The 16,681-nt window shown below is 43.9% G+C and overlaps 1 protein-coding gene across 2 annotated transcripts in view; it reads left to right on the top strand.

Moving 5' to 3' along the window:
• The window catches only part of Znf608 (zinc finger protein 608), a 107,097-nt gene extending 90,782 nt beyond the window's left edge, over nt 1-16,315 (top strand). Inside the window, exons 4-10 of one of the 2 annotated variants that reach the window (XM_032886203.1) lie at nt 4,367-4,454; nt 4,937-7,391; nt 8,940-9,357; nt 9,932-10,104; nt 12,682-12,841; nt 14,370-14,451; nt 15,293-16,315. In XM_032886203.1, coding sequence (XP_032742094.1) covers nt 4,367-4,454; nt 4,937-7,391; nt 8,940-9,357; nt 9,932-10,104; nt 12,682-12,841; nt 14,370-14,451; nt 15,293-15,299 — 3,383 coding nt within the window. In that variant the 3' untranslated portion in view covers nt 15,300-16,315. Of the gene's footprint in view, nt 1-4,366; nt 4,455-4,936; nt 7,392-8,939; nt 9,358-9,931; nt 10,105-12,681; nt 12,842-14,369; nt 14,456-15,292 lie in introns of those variants that run through there. The other variant, XM_032886204.1, reaches the window with a different exon arrangement.
• Nucleotides 16,316-16,681: the final 366 nt, after the last annotated feature.

The raw sequence follows: 16,681 nt of genomic DNA, 5'->3' as shown, positions 1-16,681 counted from the left end.
ATGGCACTCTGGTGTAAATCAAGGGAACACACACACACACACACACACACACACACACACACACACACAATGGCAGGATGGTATCTAAGACCTTGAGCAAGTGCTGATAGTGTCTTCTAGGTGATAAGACTGCAGAAAAGGGGACACATGGGTGCACACAGGCACACGTTGAAACTTTGGCCAGTATTGGCATCTTCATCCCATCTTTTAGCTGTTATATATTTGAGGTTTCTTCTCTATCCTGGTCCTCTTAGTTAACACAGAGAGCTTTCGAGTTTACTTTGTATCATCATTTATAAATTTATATGTCATTAATCCAGATTCCTGATGTATGTATGTCTGCAGCGATACGAGGTCAGGTTCAAGACTATTGGTCTTCGATCCTGCTGGTCTAAGACATATTTCTGAGCAAAGTGTGAGGAGAGGGCACGAACCAAAGGCATCACACCCAGGCTTTAATGATTAGAGCTTAATCTAATGTGTGAGACTAGTCTAGCCTAACAAAGAGCCCACTCTGTAAGCACAGGCGATATGCAAAACCATGCTTCTATTTCTGCATCGTGATGCTTGTCTATACTGATTGTAAGACTGTAGACTCTTAAGTACGGAAGCTGAACAGGGTTTCCAACAAAATATGATTGAGTTCGCCAAGTAGGTAATTTAATAAAGACCCAATAGCCAATCCTGATGGGCCTGAATAGGAAATAGAACATAAATTCGTATGCAACTTGCAACTTCAGTATGTGTGTGTGTGCGCATGTGTGTGTGTGTGTGTGTGTGTGTGTGTGTGTGTGTGTGCGCGCGCGTGCGTGTGTGTATTCCAGTCATATGGGACCAGTATCAACAATGCAAAGAAGAAAATCCTATGGGGTGAGCCTCCCGATCTATCCTCATACACTTGGTTCTACTTGCCCAGGATTAACAGTAATATACCTCAGGTATTTTTCAAATAGCCCTTGAGTGGAAGGGCAAGGACAACAAACCCAGTGAGATACTTGCTATAAACATAAAAAGGGCTTGCAGAGAGAGTCTCACTGCCTCACAGCCTCCTAACTCACAGGCAGGGCATCCAGGAGAGCACATGTGCTTAGAAAGGCAAATCTTTGGGGAGCTAATGCATGTGCCAGTGTAATTTGTTTAGAGAGAAACATAACTTTAAGCCCGGGGTTATAAACTCCACACCTGTACTTTTCTGAGCCCTAACTCTCATCGGGTCTTTATCACTCACTGTGCCTTTAGTGAGTTATATGCTCTATATGGGCTTAGGTTACAAAACGTCTGAAATTTGTAATTTCACCAAAATAATATATATGCTTGACTTATTGATTGAGAGAGGGTCTCACGACGCAGCCCTAACTGGCTTGGAACTTGGTATGTAGACCAGGCTGGCAACTTGCTATGTAGACCAGGCTAGCCAGCTCACAAAGATCCACCTTTCACTCCCTAGAAATAAATGTCTGTGCCATCATCCCCATCATTTTCCACATTTCAGAGTTAAACCTCTTATTTGGACCTTCAGAATGGCATGTTTTCTAAATGTAGGTCTCCTATCCCCCAAAAACAAAACGACGCCAACAGAGACCCAAAACAACAACAATAACAGCAGTGCATTGCAGTTCCTAGAGAAACATTGTTTAACCTCTCCTCCAACACAGAGCCACAACTGTCTATGGTGGCACCGTGAAGAGCCAGCCTTGTACACCACAGGCCCATGAATCTAATTAGCACTGCTTGAGAAGACTATTTGAACAACAACTCTCCCTGGGAGTGGAGCATTTGTTTTGAGCATTTTAAATTCAGACTGCTTTTAAGGGGGGAAAAACCTAGGGTGACTTACTTAGGCTTCCTGAAGTTGAAAGTAGGCTTTTCTTTACAGAATTGTACTACTCCTGGTACAGACAACAGCGTGGCCCACGTGGCTTCTAGGCAGTAGCAGATGTGAACTGTTTTCATGAGGAAGTTGCAACTGCAGTTCATCCTTTGTGACCGTTTCAACCTGCGGCCCAAGATAACCACTGATTGATGGCCTGTGTTGTTAGGTCCCTTCCTTTTCTCTGGCCCAATTACCCTAGCCTGGCTTGAGGCCGCAGATTTGGGTACTGCGTGCATGGCCTCTTGGCTGTATGGTGGGGATCATTGTGGGGGCGGGGATGGGGAGCCTGCTTCCAGCTTCCAGGGCTTTGGTGAGGGGCTCTGGCAACGCTTCAGCTTCCCCGCCATGGGGAGCATCCTTCCCCCTGCCCAGCCCTTTCTCCTTGCCTTGTCTTCCTGTGTTCGGGCCAGCTGCATCAGGCCAGCCAATCAGACGCAAGCGTTCGCTGCAGGCACCGGCCAATCGGCAGCCCGCATTTGCTGGAAACGCGAAACCCTTAGGGGAAAAGCAGTAACAAAAGCCTTTCACTGCAGACAAATGTTAAGTGTCTGTGCAGACTTTTCCTGTTTTTAATTTTATTACTGCAAGAATGGAGGGTTTGTTGTTTCTTTCATGTTTCCTTTCAAGCAATTTTAATTATACATTTGTGCTACATCAGGGACTCTGGAACGGAGTGATTTCAGCCTAGTGCCTCTGAAGCTAAAATGCAGTAACCTTCTGGCAATACAGATACATTCCTGCACTGTAAATATAGCTGACATGCTAAAGAATTTTAAGCAGCTGCAGAGGTCTCTGACACCACACACAGTGCCCCAGAGAGCAGATGATGAGAAAGCCAGCCCCGTCTGCCCCTCTCTTCCATGCCCCACCCCTCTTTCCTGAAGGGACGTGCTCATAAAGACTCCTTTCCGATTGTTCTGTCTTGTGCAGTTTTTGACCGAATGCCTAATTACCATTGATTCTCATTGCAGTGGGATTTTTTTTTTCCATACTCAATGGTTAAACCCCACCCCCACCCCCTATGGGAGAATCACAAAGGAATCAAGCATGATTTGAGGCGATTCTTCCTAGCTCCCCTCCCCACCCCCAGCTAGGCTATTGCTACAATAGTAGGTGGAATTTATAGTGAATAAATTTAGCTGCTATCTAACTAATACAATCCCGACCATATGGAAAACAATTTAAGAATCTCCTTTTGAGATTTTGGGGAGAAAATTTTCCATTATCCAGTAGTTGAGCCCTGATCATTCAGATATTTTATCTTCTATTTAAAGATTCCCCAGTAAAGAGAGTCCTGTAGCTTTATGTGGTTCCTAAAATGGCAGATAGTTACAAGAGAGCAAGCCTCCCAGGAAAGACTTGGAGGAATGGTCTCCGAGGGCGGAAGTGTAGGCACTGAAAGAAACAAAGGCTCCCTTAAAATGTTTCATTTATTTACCCTACTCTTCTGTACGTCTCCGAACATAGTTTCTTTACAAATATGCTTGAAGGATGTGATTTTTTTGTTTTGTTTTGTTTTGTTTTAAATGGCACTTGTCCCCAAGAGAACCAGCCTCGTGTTAGATGTTGTTTCCCAGTGACATTTGGCATACTAAGCGCACTTAAGTTTAGTAATTCACAGATGCAGCTCTCAATTAAAGTGTCTGTCTGCAGAGCAGCAGAGGAAAAAGCAGGGTGGCTGGAAGGAAACACGTGTGTTGATTTTTTTTTTTTTTGAGTTCTCTAATCCTCTGTAGCAAATGCTTACCAAAGTTGACTGAAGATAACCCCAAGAGCAGATGTATTGTGCACATTTATTTTCTTAAGAGAGCTATTTTAAGAGCCTCTGAGACGAGACCAAGCAGTGACACAGAGCCCTCTCTGAGGTTGATTATTGTCTCACACAGGCAAGGAGGGGCGGGTCAAGAAGAAATCCCAGCTGCCCCAAGGCCCCACTCTTTCCTCGGTGCCTATTTTTACGTATCTGCAAGGCTTTTTTTTCCCCCTTAATAAAAAAAAGTTAGCATTGTTTTATATGATTGAATTGGAAACCAGATTCCTTTTAGTCATCCTCTGGCTTAAGCACTGGTAACTCGGGCTTAGTTTATGTTGGCTGCCTGCCAAACGAAAGCAATTATGTGTAATAATAGAAAAATTAAGAGGTGAATGTTACTGTTTTACAGCAGGACAAGGCAAAAACCATTTCCTTCTGTCAGCAATATCTTGATCACACCCTCACACACTCTCACCCTTTGCCCCACACTCCTGAGCGTGCGTGCGCGAGCGTGCACGCACGCACGCACAAACACACACACAGAGGGGGAGGGGCATATTTCCTGTGGGTTTTAACTTGAGGTCACTGAAACCAGAAAGAGGAAGGTTGCAAACCGCAGCTTTTGAAAGCCAAGTGAGAATAGAACTTGGCTGGTAAAAATAATATCAATGAATGAAGTGGAAATCAAGTAATAAGTGATAAATGTGACCCCATTGACCCTCCTCCGCTCTCCCCTCCAGGTGTCCTAGTGGTCAATGTCACGTGGAGGAACAAAACGTACGTGGGGACCCTCCTAGACTGCACCAAGCATGACTGGGCCCCTCCCAGGTAGGTGCCTTTTTTTCCTTGCTCCTTCCTCTGCTCCTCCCTTCCCGTTTCTGCATGGAAACCATAGAAAGAAATTAATAATATATAAAACTCTTCCTGTAATTGAAACCAGGCAAAGGAGAAATGAGCCATTCAGCCCTGAGCCAGTAAAACCCAGATGCTAGCTCTCTTTTCTATCAGATCTCTCATCCTCTCACTTCCCTCTCTCCTTTGTTTTCTTCTTCTTTTTTTTTTCCTTTTAAATGGGAATTTGAACTGATTGAAAGCCAGCTCTTTGAGCTGCTTTCCTTTGATTCTCTGTGGGTGAATATAATTCACAAGGTGGGCTGTTGTATCCGTACACACAGAGACTGTCCTTCCCTTGACTGCACCTCACCACCAAGCTGCCAAGGCAATGGGTGCCCTTTGCTACCTTGTTCCCTGAGAGCCTACCTGTCTCTTTCGGAGATGCTCACTATGACACCCGTTACTTGCTTCTCTAGGTTTTGCGAATCACCCACAAGTGACCTGGAGATGCGAGGGGGCCGGGGCAGAGGAAAGAGAGCGAGATCCGCCGCGGCTGCCCCCGGTGCCGAGGTCAGCTTCACAGAGTCCAGAGGGCTGCAGAGCAAGAACAGAGGGGGAGCCAACGGGAAAGGGAGACGTGGCAGCCTCAACGCCAGCGGACGAAGAACACCCCCAAACTGTGCTGCAGAGGACGTAAAAGCCAGCCCCTCCTCAACCAACAAAAGGAAGAACAAGCCCCCAATGGAGCTGGATCTGAACTCGAGCTCTGAGGACAGTAAGCCCGGGAAGAGAGTGTGCACGAATTCCAGAAGCACCCCTACCACCCCTCAGGGGAAGCCAGAGACTACTTTTTTGGACCAAGGCTGCTCCTCTCCAGTGTTAATTGACTGTCCCCACCCAAACTGCAACAAAAAGTACAAGCACATAAACGGCCTGAGGTACCACCAGGCACATGCGCACTTAGACCCAGAAAACAAGCTAGAGTTCGAGCCTGATAGTGAGGACAAGATCTCAGACTGTGAAGAAGCCTTGAGTAACGTGGCCCTTGATTGCAACGAGCCAAGCACAAGTGTGTCATCTTATGACCAGGTGAAGGCACCTGGGTCCCCCGGGGCTGGGAACCCCCCTGGGACACCCAAGGGAAAGAGAGAGCATGTGAGCAATGGCCCAGGTCCTATTATAGGTTCAAAAACTGGGAAGAATTCTGGCAAGAAGAGGGGCCTTAACAATGAACTGAGCAACCTTCCGGTCATCTCCAACATGACAGCCACCGTAGACATTTGTTCAGCAGCAGACGGCAGTCTAGCTGCGGAAATGCCCAAACTGGAAGCGGAGGGACTGATTGACAAGAAAAGTTTGGGGGATAAAGAAAAGGGCAAAAAAGCAAACAACTGCAAAATGGATAAAAACCTCTCTAAACTGAAAAGTGCCCGACCCATTGCCCCTGCCCCCGCCCCTACGCCCCCACAGCTGATTGCTATACCGACAGCAGCCTTCACATCCACCACCACCGGGACCATACCTGGACTGCCCTCCCTCACAACCACTGTGGTCCAGGCTACACCAAAGAGCCCTCCACTGAAACCTATTCAACCAAAGCCCACAATTATGGGGGAGCCCATCACCGTGAACCCAGCTCTGGTGTCACTCAAAGACAGAAAGAAAAAGGAGAAGCGAAAGCTCAAGGACAAAGAAGGGAAAGAGACTGGAGGTCCCAAAATGGATTCTAAGCTGGGGAAGCTGGAGGATGCCAAGGTGGCTAGCAAGGATTTGTCTGGGCATTTTTTAAAGGACCATCTCGGTAAGAGTGAAGGGCTGGCTAACGGATTGTCAGAGTCTCAGGAGAGCCGCATGGCCAGCATCAAAGCCGAGGCCGATAAGGTTTACACGTTCACGGACAATGCCCCCAGCCCTTCCATCGGGAGTGCCTCACGCATGGAATGCAGTACCCTGGTGAATGGGCAAGCACCCATGGCACCACTGCACGTGTTGACACAGAATGGGGCTGAAAGTTCAGCAGCTAAGACCAGCAGCCCAGCCTATTCGGACATATCAGATGCTGCAGATGATGGCGGTTCTGACAGCAGGTCAGAGGGCATGAGGTCAAAGGCCAGTTCCCCATCAGAGACCTTTTCTAACAAAGATGGTGTTGTGAAAGGGCATCCTCAAACTTCAGCACAGCCATCTCAGCTGAAAGAGTCCCATTCTCCCTATTACCATGGCTACGAGCCTTATTATTCTCCAAGTTACATGCACCCTGGACAGGTTGGTGCCCCGGCAGCTGGGAACGGTGTGAGTGCGCAGGGCATGAAGATCAAGAAGGAGTCAGAGGAAGACGCGGAGAAGAAGGACAAGGCGGAGCAGCTGGAGTCCAAGAAAGCAGAGCATCCATCAGCATCCCTGCAGCCTCAGCACCAGTCAGTCATCACGCAGAGACACCCCGCCCTGGCACAGTCCCTCTACTACGGCCAGTATGCCTACGGGCTCTATATGGACCAGAAATCTCTGATGGCCACCAGCCCTGCCTACAGACAGCAGTACGAGAAGTACTATGAGGACCAGAGGCTGGCAGAGCAGAAACTGGCCCAGAGTGGGAGAGGAGACTGTGAAAGAAAGGCTGAACTCCCCTTGAAAGAACTGGGCAAGGAAGACAGTAAACAGAAAAACATACCATCAGCCACTGTCTCAAAAGCTCCCTCTACCCCGGAGCCTAACAAAAACCATTCTAAAGTAGGGCCATCAGTGCCTAATAAAACTGAGGAGACAGGTAAATCCCAGCTTCTCTCCAGTCACCAGCAGCAGCTTCAGGCCGACAGCTTCAAAGCTAAGCAGATGGAAAACCACCAGCTTATTAAGGAGGCTGTAGAAATGAAGTCTGTCATGGACTCTATGAAGCAGACAGGTGTAGACCCAGCCTCGAGATTTAAACAAGTAAGATTGTGGAGTGTGGCCCCCACAGACAGGGAGCAGTCGGAGTCGTGCACATGTCTTGGGCTTGATCTTGCTAGATATCTAAACACCTTCATCAGGGGGTTTTCCTCTTCCCTTGAGAAATATTCTTAAAGATCCTTGGGAGTTCCTATACTACTCTAAAGTGTACATTGCTCACCAACGCCTCGGTGTGCAGCTGAAGGAACTCTGGGCATGCGCCCTGCAGCTGGGTGTGACCTAAGGTTACTCTGAAGAGTAATTTCTTTGTCAGTCAAAGGCATTTCACTAAAGGGCCTCTGAAGTTTCTCTGAGATTTCATGTCCTGTCTCTGAAATACTCTTTTTTTTTTTTTTTTTTTTTTTTTCTGTCAGTGTCTAAGATTTTTAAACCCAGGTCACTGAGTTCCCACTTCCCATTCATTATTTAATCTAACGAAGTTTGAGCACCCTATATCTCTCACAGAGAGGTCCGAGATGTCTGGGTTTCTGTTTTATGTTGCGTTTAGAACCCAAAGTAGAACTCTTGAGCTGTGGCTTTACAAGAAATCAGGAGCTGGAAGTGACAGTTCTCAAGAGTGACAGTCCTCCAGCCAGGCTGAGTACACTTGAAGTGCAGTCACCATAAAACCATACGCATCGATTGTTCTGCCACCCTTACTCACTGCTGCCCTGTGGGCAAAATTCTGGTATTCCCCAGAACCGACACCTCAGCTTTACTGCATGCCGGTGTTTGCCCCCTAGTGAGTCAGAGCAAGAGTTCTTAACTGCTGTGTATTTCCGGCCAATGCTGGGATTGAGGGCCATCTTCAAATTCTCTGTCAAGACCTGAACCCTCAGTGGAGTTACACCATGGGTGTGCTGAGTGACAAAGGGCGTTTGAGTCCTCAGTCCCATGCCCTCCATAGCTCTAAATCAGGCTGTTGGTTCCTGGGGTACAGTAGAACAAGACAATTTAAAAGGGTCTATGGATGGGTTTGTTTTCTAGTAAGTAAATCATAATGTATGCCATTAGTTTGATATTTGGGGTTTTGATTAAGGCGTTAGCATATTAATGAGAAGCGAGCCAACATAGTGAGACCATCAGCTGTAGTCAGTGAAGAAAATGCACTATGAAACCAAGAGTTTACTTTTGCCTAATTGATGTTAATAACTGTAGTCATTGCTTAAAATTTTTACTGGCAGCTTGAGGTAGAGTTTTCGAAATCCCGCTTACCTATGAGAGATAAGAAAAGGAAAATGTAGACTGAATTAAATATCTCTGAGGATGTTAGTATCTAAGGCTCTTCATCCCAGCTGCCGTGTAGTGACCTCGATGTTGGCTGAACTGTAAAAGCGTTGGTTTAGCCTGTGGTGCAAGGATTGATGCTAAAGCCTACCTCAGACATTGTTTGTTTGTTTGTTTGTTTTTTGGTTTTTTTTTTCTTCAGAGTAGGCTGAATAGTACGTGTTCACGTAGAATGAAATAACAGTAAACACTGCTGTCATGTAAATGGATGGATTTGCTTTGTGAACAAGGCCATTTTAAGACAGATCTTTATTTTCAAACCAGGATCCCGAGTCAAGGACGTGGCATCACTATGTGTACCAGCCCAAGTATCTGGACCAACAAAAGCCAGAAGAACTTGACCGAGAAAAGAAACTGAAAGAGGACAGTCCACGGAAGACTCCCAACAAAGAGAGTGGCACGCCCAGCCTTCCTGTGTCCTTAACAAACATCAAAGAGGAGCCCAAAGACGGCAAGCGTCCCGATTCTCAGTCCGTGGAGGAAAGCAAGCTGAAGAACGAAGATCGAAAGACGCCCGTGAACTGGAAGGACTCTCGGGGGACACGAGTGGCTGTGTCCTCACCCATGAGTCAGCATCAGTCCTACATACAGTACCTGCATGCTTATCCGTATCCACAGATGTATGACCCCAGCCACCCTGCATACCGGGCTGTCTCTCCTGTCCTAATGCACAGTTACCCTGGTACGTGCTGTGGGTTCTAACTACACTGGCGGGAAGAGGCTGTGTTCAAATGATAGCTGTTAACAACTGGAGATAAATTAGAAGCTTCACGAGTGACCTTTGTTTTTTGCTTGTTTTTAATGCTGCTTAGAGTCCCAAAGATGAAACTGACTTAATGTGAGGTTTTTATATTTTGTAATGAAATGTCAGGAGTCCTCGGGCTCTAGCCTTCATACTTCCTGATGGCTTACTATAGACGTTTAGACTGACAGATACTTTATTGCCTGTGGAAATATTCTAAGCACTTACTGTCATAATCATTATAGTTACTGTTTCTTTCGCTTAAGCGGAGACATAAATGGATGAAGTAGCTATAAGCTCAATTCTGTTTACATCCTCCATTCATCAAGATGAATTAACCAGAGAAGAAAATCAGAGAACCTAGACACAGATAAACAATCATGTACCCTATTCTTAATGTAACCCCTTTTTGAGGATGTCCGACTCGTAACCCCAAATTCACATGCTCCAGACGATTTGTTTGTTTTTAAGATGTAGCCTTTAACGCGATGTGACATTTGTTGTTTATCTGCAGGGGCCTATCTCTCTCCAGGATTTCATTATCCTGTTTATGGGAAGATGTCTGGGAGAGAAGAGGCAGAGAAAGTCAATACCAGCCCCAGCATCAGCACAAAAACAGCCAGTGAAGCCAAAGCCCTGGACCTACTCCAACATCACGCCAACCAATACCGAAGCAAGTCCCCTGCTGTAAGCCTCCTTTTGTTGGTAGTTAAAAGGCCATGTTTGGTGGGGGAAGGGAGACAAGCAACAGAACAGTCTTGAAAGAGAAATGGCTTAGGAACCCAGCTGGGATTTCAGGATGCTGTTCTATTCCAATACATAAAGAATGGAATGTTGAAATATAAGATGTGATCACACAGGAGGGGGAAAATGTCCTTGAAGCCTTTGTGGGAACGGGGAGACTTTCTGTTGCAAAAATGTGTGTTCTTTGCGTACTCAGTAGAAGATGTGTTAGGGAGAAATTTAAATTTATGGTGGCTTTTGGTGTCAGACATTCTCTGTTAAAACATTAGGAAAGGAAGTACTAGAAGTCTAGTTCATTCCACCCTTGTTACTGATCAGTTCAGAGGCCACAAGCTTTTGACCTATTTGTCAAGTTGAGCTTTTGCTAAATGTCTTCTTACGGATGGGGTTGTAGCTCCGTGGTAGGGTGCTTGCCTACCATGTGCCAGGGCAACATCCCTAGCCTGCAAAAGAAACAACAATGAAGACACAAATTAAAACAAAACAAAACAATTCCAAAAACCTAAAATATGGTTTCTTCAGAAACAACTTTCAAAAAAATCAAAATTTGTTTGTTTGTTTTTTTATACAAATGGACAGACTTGCTTCTTTTAAGAGGGTAGCAAATGTAGCCCGCAGTTATGTGACAGTGGTTGATGGGAAAATGAATTCAATCAAGACAGTCGGTCTAGCTTCTCGTGTGCATAAGCATGGTCATAAATAACGGTGACCAGACAGATGTCACCCCTGGCCCTGTGCCCCCCTAACCACAGTAGGCTCGGAGTTTCAGATCCTTCTGTTGACCAGGGCATTCACACACTGCATACTCACAGTCAGAAGCGCACACGGAGCAATTCTGAGGGTCTGTTACCAATATCATTATTCAGACATAAATTTGAGTCTTACGCAATGTGGAGCTCACATGCAAGTCTTAGTCTTATGGCAAAGCAGTGAAGGCTGCTGCATCTGCTGCCTGCTGGCCTTGATGCATGATCCTGCCCCCATCATTCCGCAAGAGTAATGCAAGAAATGTGTCTCTGTGAAAGATTCACTCCCAGAGAAGGGGCAACTAACAGTCCTAAATACTGTTTATAAAGAAACCACAGAAACGCAATAGCTCCTGGTTAGAAAAGAAAAGGGGGTAAGATGGGAAAATGGAAGTGACTACAGGGCAAACATAACCACTACCGAGAAACTAGAAAGGTGATTGATCTAAGCCGGATCCTTTTTCTATAATTTCTCCTTTCAGCACACACACAGACGTTGTTCCAGTGAGAGCCTCGAGCAGGAAAGGGGAGCTAGGTTCTAAAAGGGAGAAATGTGTTTGAGAAACACAGTCCTTAATCCTCTCTGATGTGGAAGATCTGGAATTTGTGGTAACTTCTCAGAAATGAAGAATCCGGACTGTGGGCAGGGCAGTGGTTTCCTGCCGAGTCTGCCCAGCCTTGAGCATGCAGGGAATTGGTTCCTGAACCTCTTGGGAGTGCTAAACCTGAAGATACTCCCGGTCCCCTTTATAAAGAAATGGCACAGATTTTGCCTATAAACCTACGTTCATCTTTGTATTTTTAGTCATCCCCAGATTACCTCCCAAGTATCTACTACGACAAAAGTTCCCATGCTGCACTGTTTAGGGAATAATGACAATCAAGCAAACCTTAAATTCTTAGTATGCCAGTTTCCTTTGTGAGACTTTTTATCCAGGCAAGCTAAGTCACAGAAGTGGGGCTCACGAATACGGTCAGGAGAATTATAAAGTGATTAAAATATGTGTGTAGAAATGGGCATTGTATATTATTGTGTGGATTTGGGTGTGTATTTCTGTAGGAACACAATGAATATTTTGTTAGTTTTTTGACCTTTAAGACACACTTTCAAAAATCAAAGTTTAAGGGTTTTTTTGTTTTTGTTTTTGTTTTTTATACAAGTGGAAAGACTTGCTTCCTTTAAGACAGTAGCAAATGTAGCCCATAATTATGTGACAGTGGTTTCTCATTATAGCCCTGGCTATCCTGGTCCTCCTTTGTGGACCAAGCCGACCTCTGTCTCAGAGCTCCTCTGCCTCTAGCGTTGTAGGATTAAAGGTGTGTGCCTCCATGCCTGACCACAATGAATACTTTTTTAAAAATCATGAGAAATTTCCTCCACAAAGTATAAAGGTATATAATTAGAAACTAAACCTTTACGAATAGTCTCAAAATGTCCTTTAATTCTTCATATATAAAAACTGTTTCTGAAAGACACCGAATGGTTTCTAAACAGGCATTTTAAGTAGTGACTTTTGAGAAAAATTTTGGGAAATATTTGCAGAAAATATGGGTGCCATTTAGATTACTTTAGAGGTTCTCTTATTGTTAGCTTTAGTTCTTTTTTTTTTTTTTTAATGTCTATCTTTTGAAGTTTTCTTCCATTGGTATAGGGTTTTAAGTCTGTATCTACTCAATGACCTGAATGAAATACTGTGGGTACAGGGCAAAGGGTGCTTTGGTACGTCTGATGTTTGTATGTCAGCACATTAAAGGAGAGTGTTTCTCTTTTCAGCCTGTGGAAAAGGCTTCCTCGGAGCGGGAGCGGGAACGGGAGGCAGAGCGGGAACGGGATCGCCACTCCCCCTTCAGCCAGCGGCACCTGCACACACACCACCACACCCATGTTGGCATGGGCTACCCTCTCATCCCTGGTCAATACGACCCTTTTCAAGGTCAGTAATCTCAACACATTGGTGCCATTCTGTTTGGGCAAACAGTTGCTATGACTGCCTGTCAGTATTTTAAAATAAAAATACTGAACTTGGACTAACACTAGTGGTAGGGATGATTCCTAACACTTATTTCTTAGTATTCCTGGAAGACACAACTAAGAGTGTTTGTATTCTACTGAGACATGAAGTGGCTACCACTTAATAATTGTCACAAGGAGATGTTATCTCACAGACTGAGGGTGGTAGCTAGTGTCTGGGGCACCAAATGTAACAACTCAGATCAGATAGCTACTTTCTTAGTAGCATCGGGGAGGAGGCTTCCTATGTTTCTTCATAGCACATAGCAGGGAAGCCAGAGTTCTGGACTCTGTTCCTACAAGAACATTACTGTCAGGTCAATCAGTATGTGGCCCTCAGGACCTCATTTTGCCTTAATTACTTCTGCATAAGCTCCTGAGTCCAAATGCACTCAAATTGAGAATTTGGGCCTCTACATGGGATCTGAGCAGGATCTGGGGCAATTCAGCCATTGCTTTGTCTGAGGTACTTAGCAAGACAATGTTGGAAAATGCTTCCAAATGTAAAGGAATTGGATTTTTATTTATTTGTTACTTGATGTTAAAAGAAAGCAAATAATGATCTGATAGATATATGATCTGATTGATAGATAGATAGATAGATAGATAGATAGATAGATAGATAGATAGATCTGATAGATCTCCCAAATCGCCAAGTGTGAGAACAGGAAATGAGTTCTATTTCTAACATATCACAGATGTAAAGGGGTTTACATGATCTTATTAAGTATGCCGTTTTTGTTTTTTAATGTCGCTGTAATGTCTCAAATTACCTCCAGAAAAAAAAAAAAAACTATCTGAGGTTGGCCTTGAACTGTACCTCCAGTATTACTGGCATGCACTCCCATGACTCTTTGCCTCAACAATTTTCTATGGGATTCAAATACTTCTTCATGTGAGGCTGCTCAGGTCTCTGCTCCCTCATTAGCCTTACAGACTAAGACCATCATTCTAAGTCCATGTAGACTTAGAGGACAGGTTTATTTATTTATTTTTTAATTTTATAGCGTTATCTCATGTCCTTTCTGGAATGCATCATCTTTAAGTCCCTGGAGAAAGTGTTACAGTGATAAAAATCCTTATAAAAGTTTTCTAAACGAAATAGCATGTTGCTTCTCTAACTCACTGTGACCTCTGCTTCCTGTTGCTAGCTGGGTGGTACCTATTATTTTTCTTGAGTTTCCTGTTGAGGAATACATGCAAACCACTTAGCGCTCTGCAGAGCCAGTGAGACAGAAGGCTGTTATCCTCTGAGTAGCCACCAAGAACTCAATAATGGAGCAGGTATAGGCTACACCGAGTAGTTCGTGGTCTGTCTTTGCAGCATGAAACAATTCACGTGCGTGTTTGGGAAAGGACAAATCATGGCTGCTGCTTCTGTGCCCTTTACCACTGGGCCTGTGTCCACTCTTTTCCAATGTCATGGAAACCCTGTGTTTTCCTCCCATTAGGCTTGACCTCCGCCGCCCTAGTTGCCTCTCAGCAGGTGGCTGCCCAGGCATCTGCTTCTGGAATGTTTCCTGCACAGAGAAGGTAAATATTCCTGACACCTGGAATTAGTTTTCTGGCAGAGATGGTGGACTAATGGTAACAAGGAAGAGAATAGGCTTTGCAGATGAGAAACTTGACACCTGAGTTTGATTTTACTGTAATGAGGGAACATGCTATGACAATATGTTTCACACGGGACCTTGATTCCATGAGCCCCATTCTGTAAGTGTGTTGTACGTCTGTAAAGAAACAATTTTTTTTTTAAGTCTAAGATAAGGTTAATTGTCCTTAGGTTAAGAAAAGGCCAACCCTACAACTTTGTTAACAGTATTCTTGGGGCTAGGGTAATTTAGTGGTTCAGAAGTTGACCAGAAGGGTTGGGGATTTAGCTCAGTGGTAGAGCGCTTGCCTAGCAAGCGCAAGGCCCTGGGTTCGGTCCCCAGCTCCGAAAAAAAAAAAAAAAGCAAACAGAAGTTGACCAGAATGGCTAAGGTCCTAGGTTTCATTCTCAGCTCTAGACAATAAAAGATCAGGACAAAACTTTTCATTTTATTATACTTAAAATTAACGTTGCACAAGGAGGAATGAGTTACCATAATGCTAAAGCAAGTATTTGTTTCTCTTGTGTTCTAAGTTACCCTGCAACTGTCCTGAGGGGGAAAAAAATTAAAAAACAAAAAACAAAAAAACCAGATTATCAATCTAAAATTACCACTCCCTGAAAATGTAGCTCGTTACTTTGTGTTTCTTCATTTCCCGGGGAATTCCACGAAGGAAACAGAATTGCCTGTAAAGGAAGACAGACTCTCAGACCCACTGTTTTTATGTAATTCCTTTCCATTGTTGACAGAACCGGTTACTAAGGTGTGTTCTTCTTTTGCAGAGAATAACAGAATCGGAAGTGTCCGGTGTCATGTGACTGGATCACATGGGGAAGCGCTTTATATAGACATCAGTTCCATGGTGTTAATTTGAAATGCCTTAATGGCAGGCAAAAACCAGTCATTTCATTTTTGTAAATTACAGATTTTATCACAGAGTAACAAATGTTGCTGTAATTAAACTTCTGTTTTATATATATGTATATATATACGTATACATATCTGTATATATACACATATATATATATATACATATATATATATATTCTTTACTTTTTTGTAACAGTAACCAGGCTCGCACACACAGGGTCTGCTGCCAAGTTGCAAACCACTCAGTAAAGGAAATTAAAAGAGAAAAAAAATGTATTTGTCATGTTGAAAGTGTTAGCCACAACAGGCTGCATACACTCTTTTCCTTTTAAATTGTAAATAAATAATGTTCTGTATCAGTGTGCCTGAACCTTGAATATCCTTCATCTCTCTCCCATAAAACCCCTCTGAAAGGCCAACTGTGATGATGACACTTGGTACAATTTAGATGTCGAATTGGTGGCTCCTCTTAAAGATGCATCAGTGTAAAAATGTTCCCGTGGTCACTCTTTGTACTTGTTTATTGTGGAAATAAATACTTTTTGGAAGGCATGGGGTTGCCAGAACCACAAAAACTGTGTTGTATATATAATGTAAAAATTAAGATAGGGAAATAATGAGCATCTGTGAATAATGAGGTGTCAGTTTTTGATAATCTTGAATGGCAGATAACCCAATAGCCTGCATACCAGAGACATCTGCGATCGCTCTCTTACTTGAATAGCCCTTCGGTCTCTTTTTTTTTTTTTTTTTTTCTTTAATGTTTACAGTTATACAATTTTAGAGGAGAAGGATTTTAACGCCATTGCCTGGTTACTTGTTTTATGCTGTAATCTAGTTTATTTTATGTAAAATGTATATTGAATGCTTTCCTTTTTATACCTGCCTTAAATAATTTGGCAATCAGAATTAAAAAGGTTTTTTTTTTTTTTTTTAATAATGGTTTCTTGTGTGTGTCTGATGTTACTTCTCGCTGGCTGGGAGTGAGTCTACCTTTCAGAGGAGAATTTCTTCATACAATGAGTATGTAACTCAACCGTACACAGCTACTAACATTTCATACCTGATATAACAACCAAATGCTGTGTTCAATTCTATGAATATGACCCGAATTACAGGACTACTCAAAAAATGGATACATAGCACCCCAAATTGGTAGACACTGGTGGAATAGTCTTCTAACCATGTAAGTGTGTGTGTGTGTGTGTGTGTGTGTGTGTGTGTGTGTGTGTGTGTGTGTGTGTGTGTGTGTGTGTGTGTGTGTGTGTGTGTGCGTGCACATGCGTGTATGTGTGTTTGGT

The sequence above is a fragment of the Rattus rattus genome, chromosome 15 (assembly GCF_011064425.1).
Source record: "Rattus rattus isolate New Zealand chromosome 15, Rrattus_CSIRO_v1, whole genome shotgun sequence".
Classification (NCBI taxonomy): Eukaryota; Metazoa; Chordata; class Mammalia; order Rodentia; family Muridae; genus Rattus; species Rattus rattus.
The sequence above is the reverse complement of the archived record's forward strand: the minus strand, read 5'-3'. Positions and strand labels throughout refer to the sequence as shown.